Raw genomic sequence first — 7,311 nt, 5'->3', positions numbered from 1 at the left:
TAGTGACAACAGAGAGAGAGGGAGGATATGCAAAGAGAGTCTACTGGTGATGCAGCAGTATGCAAAGGTCTTTATCTTTGCTGCTTATGAATGCAATGACATGTCTGTAGTCGTACCTGTAGACTTTGAGCCTGACTGTCTGTGTCACTGGAGCAGGCTTATCTATCTGACTTTTTTCACTTAATCAGCCCGGCACACTTTCAATTTCACAATTTCACAATTTCATGCAGCAGGCATATAACATGCAAGTGTTTTAGCCTGAAATACATAAAACACCTTGTGGTGTCTTTTCTTAATTCAGCTCATAGTTATAAGTTAAGTCACTTCCTGTGCTTCAGTTGCGTCACCTAGCACTTGCCAGAAACGTCCAGTTAACTACAGAGGAATAGTTTCCATGAAGAATGCCAGTAAGTGTGTGTGTGTGTGTGTGTGTGTGTGTGTGTGTGTGTGTGTGTGTGTGTGTGTGTGTGTGTGTGTGTGTGTGTGTGTGTGTGTGTGTGTGTGTGTGTGTTCTACAGCTAGGTCAAGGCACAGGGATTTTCCTCAGTGAGAGCAGGGGTGTATTTTTAGGTGGGGGAACAGGGATGGATGGATGGACAGAGGCAGCTGGGCTGGAGGAGTGGGACAGCAGCAGGGGGAACAACTCGCTCATGACTCAGAGTTGGTCTAATAATACACTGTGGGTCCGAAATTCAGACGTGCATTATTGCTCTCGGTACCAACAACTTGTATACCTTGCTCTGTTTAATAAACAGGCCTGACAGACCTATTCATTTACTTTACCCACGTTACTTATTTCAGGCTTTCAATCAAATAAAGATATTTGTATTGTATAATTAGAGTGTAAACACCTTAAAGGAATACTTCACCCCAAAAATAATCATTTGTCATCAAAAACTCAACTTGTGTTGACAGCTTTGTGAAACACAAAAGGAAGAATATTCTCCCTACTTTACATGGGGTTTACATCTGTGTTTGTGGTGTTTAAAATGATACAATCTGGTAAGTACTAGTTATAGAACTAAACACAGGTGATTTGGATTGTACTGCAGAAGTTGTGTGAGTGTAAATATTAGATTTATATATATTTCTTCAATTTACCAAGAATTTCCTTTCTTGGTTTTCCTTTAAGTGTTACATTTTATAGACTTCCACAACACTGACATCTTGTCTGAATATCTACTTTAACAGTCACTCGCTTTAAGTCCTAAAGTATTTGCAGAAACTATTTGGTGTAATAATAATAAAAATAGCCAATAGATGAAGAACAAAAAACAAAGAGAAAGAGAGGATAAAAGATTGGAGAGACAACCATTAGAGAAGGCATCCATTGTGGTAAAGAGATGGTCACATACAGTTAAACGCATCACTAAGACTGTAAGAGAGACAGACAGGCAGATTCTAACAATAACCCGCAACATATGTTGATTATAAATAGAGAACAGCATGAGGCTGTCTACTCAGAACGTCATTCCCCTTCATTCCTGCCCTCCACACAGCAAATGGTTTTCCCCACTCTGCTGCTTTAATATGACCCCAGAGGAAGAGCCTGGTGGAGGGAAGGAACTGTTGACTGGAGACAGTGTGTCCCCTGTTGGTCACAAGGGGCAATATCATCCTCTGATCATTTTTAAATAAGATGCACATATACTGAAGACATCTGTGGTGTACACGTCGGTTTTTATTTTAAGTTGTAAATACAAAACAAGTCATTTAATGGCTTTTCAACGCATTTGCCAATCTAGAAAAAAAAAGACTGTGCACCCATTTGATAGTCACATGCACATCAGACACAGCTAAAAGTGTAGGCTGAAAAAGTAAAAATAAAACACTCTTTATAAGTAGAAAAATCCACTGAGAAAAAATATTAAAAATTGCATTAAGGAGTTGCTTTCATTTGCATAATACTTAAAAAAAACTCCTCGATTTTATGAGCATTTAATGACAGCTTAATATGCCTGCAGCAAAGAATAATCACACAACGTTAATTTTTTTTCCAGGTTTGCCATGAGTCTGGATTGATGAAGTCTTTAAAAGAAGAACAACTTCATTTAATATACCTAAACAGTAAACAACTGTATTAAACAAACACATTATCATCACTGAGATCCAAAAGTCTCCTTTTCAGGTGTTTTTTTCCTGCTGAAACAGGAGCAACAGCCACGAAATGGATTCAAAAACGTATTAAAGGCAGCGAAGATAGCACTACATATACTTTGTGCTACTTGTTATTCAACAGGACATGTCAGGTTGGGCATATTCATAAATTGTCTCATTTCACAAAATGACAAGCTAAACATGATTTGCGATGATTGCTTCTCAAACTGGGGTTTAGAAAATGTGTTTACTGTGTCAAACGCTCACAGAAACCCAGACAGTTTGGCTATTTAAAGACAGCTCTTTTCTTGTTAAGACACTAACTGGCAGAGCACACTGTGTGGTGGGGAAGATTGTCCTGCACAGACAGAACAGCAAGGCTGGTTTTATCAGGAAACCACAATCAGGCACCAGATGTATGAAAAGTGGAATAAGGCCTAAAAATAATTCTTATAAAGCAGGTCAAATTCAACGACAAGCAAGCAGCATAGTAGCATGAAGGTTACGCAATCTTACTCAAAGATTATAAGTGAATAAAAAGCCAATTAATGCTCTGGACTGCAAAGCTATCCAGTTGCTGTCGTTTTAATTGACCCACAGCCAGAAAAACAGTCTGGACAGAGATGCGTTGCATAAAAACAGGTGAAAATGGCACATAAAGGTAGAGTAAGATGTCTCCACAGTGCATGGAGCGTGTTTGAGTGTGTGTGTTTAACTTTATCAGGGAATATGAAAGGAGTCCTTGATCCACTGGTCCCTTGAGTTGCTGCTGGGTGGAGGCAGAGACATGGATGAAGAGGATGGAGGCTGTGAGAGAACTCCTGTCTCCTCCTCATCTTCCTCGTCTTCATCTGAGGATCCATTATCAGCAGAGAGCGAGGCCTCGGACAGCAGCGAGGAACCCTTAAATTCCTGGATGGACTCATGGAGGGACCACAGCTGACACAGCAGAGACATGTCCAGCTGACGCAGACCAACCTGTTGCACAACAATACAAGACTTGCAACGCATAAGGACATTTTAAACTTTCCCTTATAAGAAGTTTGACTAAGTGAAAATAGCTTTGGGTAATGCACAAAACTAAGGCAACTGAGAAAACAAAAGAATTAAGTGGACAAAGAGTTTAGATTATTTTTCAACACGAGTTCTCATCATTATTGATTTAAGAGTTAGTTTCGACTAGAAAAGCACATTTTCTTTGCAAAGACCATTTCATACAGGCATGATATTTGCAGAACAAGTGTTTTTACTGCACCTTGGCTATTACACTCATGAATAGTACTTAGTTGTTTGGCCAAATTTAAATCAATGTTCTTTCAGGATTATTGCTGTTTTGAGTTCGTATCGCCATGGTTGATTACACGTATTGTAAGCAGCTTTGGAAAACTCGTCAGAAAATGCAATGTTATTTAACCTCACCATCTCTTTGCGCAGCAGAGCCAGAGCAGCGTCCAGTCCTCCCGGCTTGCCGTGACCGCGCGGCGCGTCCCCGCCGCCACGGTTGATGTCGGCCTGGATGCGCGCTCTCTTGCTGTGGACCTTCTCGATGTCCCGCCACGACCCGCCGCTGGAGTTCAGGATGCCGCTAAGGCCTTTGGGCAGCGGCGGCAGCCCCTCCACGGAGGAGACACCCGAGGCACCGCCCCCCGGACAGTCGGCTGCGCTGCGCCGACTCCCGTTCATCATCCCGCGGCCAGCTGACTCAGCAGGAGACGCCACCGCACGCTTTCTGCATGGATCGATCAGGAGAGATCACTTTCGAGTGCGCATAAATGCTGTCTCACCATGTCCCAAAGGTGCTAGTGTTTCCCCTTCCAGCAGCAGCCGCTTTCCCAAGTCTTAAAAACAAGATTAGAAGCAAACCAATGGTTCTGTCTTCTGGATGTGAGTACAGGAGAATAAGTGAATTCCGAGTTAATGTCACAGCTTCCTGGCTTTGTTTTGTTTCCTCTCCTTTGTGTGGGAGAGTTCACCCACAGACAGCCCCCGGCTCCTCCCGGCGGTCACGGCGCCACGCCCCGCTACAGACTGTCTGGGGGGAAGAAATCCTGTCAGTGTTGTTTACCTGGATTACTGCTGAGTCACGTTTACACACAAAGCAAATACATACACTATAAATGACAGTCTTAGCATAGTGATGATTTGATAGACTGGTAAATTGATAAACCAACATCAAAGAAAAAATAAGCTACATAAAATAATCACTGAATAATTATTGCACACCAGTAGATGGGTATGCAATTCATTGGACACATTTAAACAGAAATGCATTTCACAGGATTAATTGCATATGTTTAAATAAAGCGCTTTCCTAAAAAAAAACGTTCGTTTTACATTTGGCGCCCTCTTGTGGAAAGAAACAAAACGCAGAACTCCTTTTCAGGCAAAGCTTTATTCAAGGTAAATTAGAAAACTTTATCCGCCTTGAACAACACTGAAGCTGGCTTTTATCTAATATGAAGTGCTGTCTATAGATGTACAATGCACAGTTTATTTGCTCGAGATGGTTGCAATGAAAAAAAGAATTGTGAGTCCAACTCCTGAACGTCTCATCTGAGCATCACTGAATCACGTGACCATCACCACCATCATATATCAAATATATTTACAATAAAAACCTCAGAACTGCCTGCACACAATGAAAATCATTGCCTCACCAGAGGGTCAAACATAACAGAAATCACTCTGAACAGTAAATAGAAAAATGCACCTCTAATCAGAGGACCGACTTGTGATCATGACTTAGTCTGGTAGTATGTTGTTTATCAGCACATCACACTCTTGGTAATTGTGCAGACACACAATTATACAGACTTCCACTCACTGTTTTCTTTATTTTCTGATTTGCAAAAGAAACATTACTTTTTGGGTACTTTAGAATAATCAATTAGAAAAGTCATGTAACTAGAACTGTTCAGTCCCTATCATATAACTTACAAATGTTAAAAACATTTGTACTCAAACAAATATCGAAACAATGTAACATGAGATTTCTGCCAGCCATAAAGGTATGTAAACTCATGAGCAACATGTGAGCTGTTGACATTTAATCCTATTTCAAGTGCATTTCCTGACCAATTTTGAATTCAGCGCTATGCAAGGATTCAGTCAAGAGAGATGCCGCAAAGCAGCGATCCAGAGTCAGTATTCCTGGATAGAGGCAAGTAGAAAGAGCGATCCTGTGAATCCAGGGTTACAACCATCTCCATGACGCTTACTGGCTGAGCTCCTTGAGGCTGCGCAGCGAGTTGGCACAGCTGGCGATGAGGCTGCACAGCTGGATACTTGTTTCCAGGGAGGCCGAACTCTGTAGCTGGTTAGTGGCCCAGCGTAGTTTGATAAGAACAGCTTCCTCTGCCTCTTGCAACAATGGTGGGATAACAGGGCTCTGTGGACTGACTGGGGCTCGAGGAGGTATCAGGGCTGGTGCGGGGGCAGGAGTTGTAGGAGAAGGGACAGCAGGTGGAGGCAGGAGAGCTCTTCCCCCCGCAGCAGCGCCCTCACAGTGCTCTGGTCTGGGCTGAGCGACTGACACAGTGGCCTGACTGCTGCTGGGGCCTTCATTGAGTTCAGGGGCCTGGGGCGGGGCAGCGGCCTGGGCTGCAAGCTGTCTCTCTCTCACCTGGGACAAAGCAGCCTGAGCATTCAGAGCTGAGTCGAGAGGAAGAGGTATTGTATTATTTACAAAAAGCTCAATGCAAGAACAGAAATGGAGTTAAGGAGACATTAATAAAATATATGTGGATGCAGCACAATAAAATAGAGAGAAGACATCTGGTTTGATTATTTCTTTAAATATGTGTTTGTGTATACCAGGGTTATCCTTATCCACATCAGAGTCCAGCTCCTGACATGAGACACAGTAGATTTTCTGCTGTTTGTCCTGGAGAAGAATTGTCTGGAAACAAATAACCACATTTATTTCAACAATCATGTAACACAACTCCAGGTTCTCTACATTATTTCACTACCACAATCGTAGCATCAAAATCTCCTTACTCACCCCACACACATCACAGCAGTCCCCCAGCATCCTGTATCCTTTGAGCAGGTAGCCTCCCATCAGCTTGCTGATTTTGTCTTGTCGCTCCCTGCGAGCCTGGATCACCTTCATTTCTGACTCTGTTGGAGGCTCCCAATCAAAGTCCTTATCATCTGGGGTCAGTAACAAAGTGCTGATTTAATAAAACTGTTACCCACCTACACAAACACTGTACTCTTATCATCACAAAACTGGCAGAAGTACCAGTGTGTAGGGATTCTCGTTACAAGTAAAAGTACAAAAGTGTTAGCTAATTTAGCAGATTGGCCCATTTCAGAATAATCTATTTGAGATGTTTTGCTTATAATTATTGATGCATTAGAGTTTTTATAAAAACTGGTAAAGGTGGAGCTAGTTTTTATGTTTTTGTATGCTGGAGGTTTGCTTGTGAATGTTACTCCAGATGTAACTTAAGTCTTATTTAAGTGTTGATTCACATCATTTAACAAAATCTGCAAAGTAAGTAAAGATATTAAATAAATGTTGTGAAGTAAAAGTACATTTACTGCTACTTGAGTATTTGGCAGCAAAATATATACATCCATTTTGCAGCAATATACTCAAATAAAGTACAAGTCCCTGGAAATTGTATCTAGGAACAGTACTTGAGTAAATGTACTTAGTTACTTTACACCACTGCATATAAACAGTCATTGGCACTGCTGTAACGTGTGTGTATATTCGTTGTACAGCCATGTTAGCCCTTTGTATATAAAATAGATTGGATTTTACAGGGCTTTACCACTGATAATAAAATGTATCCGCAACTCTGTGTTTGATGCGTTGTTGGAAAACGTGATTAGCATTGCCGCACTGCCCTGCTAGGAAATAACAAGCTAGCTAGCAAACCAGCCGGGCTAATGTCAGCTAACGCTGGTGACGAAAACAATGTTGGTAAAAATAGAAGTACTGACGAGAATAATATACACACAAGTGAGACAGAATACTTATACATAAACAAACCAGGTGACTGTGTGAAATGTCAATGTAGCCTACTTATAAAGCTCATAAGTTTACAAACCTCCATTCAGAGCCATGTTGCTTCAGTGCTGCACGTTGTGCGTGATGACGTCAGAGTCCTCAAGTGTCGTCTTCTTCTTCTTCGAGGTTTTACGCATCCGTTTCTTCTGCTGCCTCCCTCTGGATAAACAATGTAAACATGTTTTAATTCT

At 41.6% G+C, this 7,311-nt stretch overlaps 2 protein-coding genes across 2 annotated transcripts; both read right to left on the bottom strand.

The window, feature by feature from the left end:
- Positions 1-1,663: 1,663 nt before the first annotated feature.
- Positions 1,664-4,093, bottom strand: fam89b (family with sequence similarity 89 member B). Its single transcript, XM_063895052.1, has 2 exons — positions 3,517-4,093; positions 1,664-3,075 (listed from the first exon to the last, which is right to left on the bottom strand). The coding sequence occupies exons 1-2, from the start codon at positions 3,781-3,783 to the stop codon at positions 2,818-2,820; spliced, it is 525 nt and encodes a 174-aa protein (XP_063751122.1). The 5' UTR covers positions 3,784-4,093; the 3' UTR covers positions 1,664-2,817.
- A 377-nt stretch (positions 4,094-4,470) lies between these two features.
- On the bottom strand, positions 4,471-7,301 carry znrd2 (zinc ribbon domain containing 2). The gene is made up of 4 exons (XM_063895051.1): positions 7,161-7,301; positions 6,101-6,252; positions 5,911-5,995; positions 4,471-5,748 (listed from the first exon to the last, which is right to left on the bottom strand). The coding sequence occupies exons 1-4, from the start codon at positions 7,174-7,176 to the stop codon at positions 5,312-5,314; spliced, it is 690 nt and encodes a 229-aa protein (XP_063751121.1). The 5' UTR covers positions 7,177-7,301; the 3' UTR covers positions 4,471-5,311.
- Between the last annotated feature and the right edge of the window lie 10 nt (positions 7,302-7,311).

This window comes from Eleginops maclovinus, chromosome 11, assembly GCF_036324505.1.
Source record: "Eleginops maclovinus isolate JMC-PN-2008 ecotype Puerto Natales chromosome 11, JC_Emac_rtc_rv5, whole genome shotgun sequence".
In the NCBI taxonomy this organism is placed as follows: domain Eukaryota; kingdom Metazoa; phylum Chordata; class Actinopteri; order Perciformes; family Eleginopidae; genus Eleginops; species Eleginops maclovinus.
The sequence above is the reverse complement of the archived record's forward strand: the minus strand, read 5'-3'. Positions and strand labels throughout refer to the sequence as shown.

What these genes read in the sequence shown, in the direction of transcription:
- fam89b (XM_063895052.1), bottom strand. Translation starts at nt 3,783, where the DNA reads ATGATGAACGGGAGTCGGCGCAGCGCAGCCGACTGTCCGGGGGGCGGT. An exon ending in CTCTGCTGCGCAAAGAGATG is followed by an intron (nt 3,076 to 3,516) that starts GTGAGGTTAAAT and finishes GTTGTGCAACAG; the next exon opens with GTTGGTCTGCGTCAGCTGGA.
- znrd2 (XM_063895051.1), bottom strand. An exon ending in ACTGCTGTGATGTGTGTGGG is followed by an intron (nt 5,996 to 6,100) that starts GTGAGTAAGGAG and finishes ATTTGTTTCCAG; the next exon opens with ACAATTCTTCTCCAGGACAA. An exon ending in TGTGGATAAGGATAACCCTG is followed by an intron (nt 5,749 to 5,910) that starts GTATACACAAAC and finishes CTCTCGACTCAG; the next exon opens with CTCTGAATGCTCAGGCTGCT.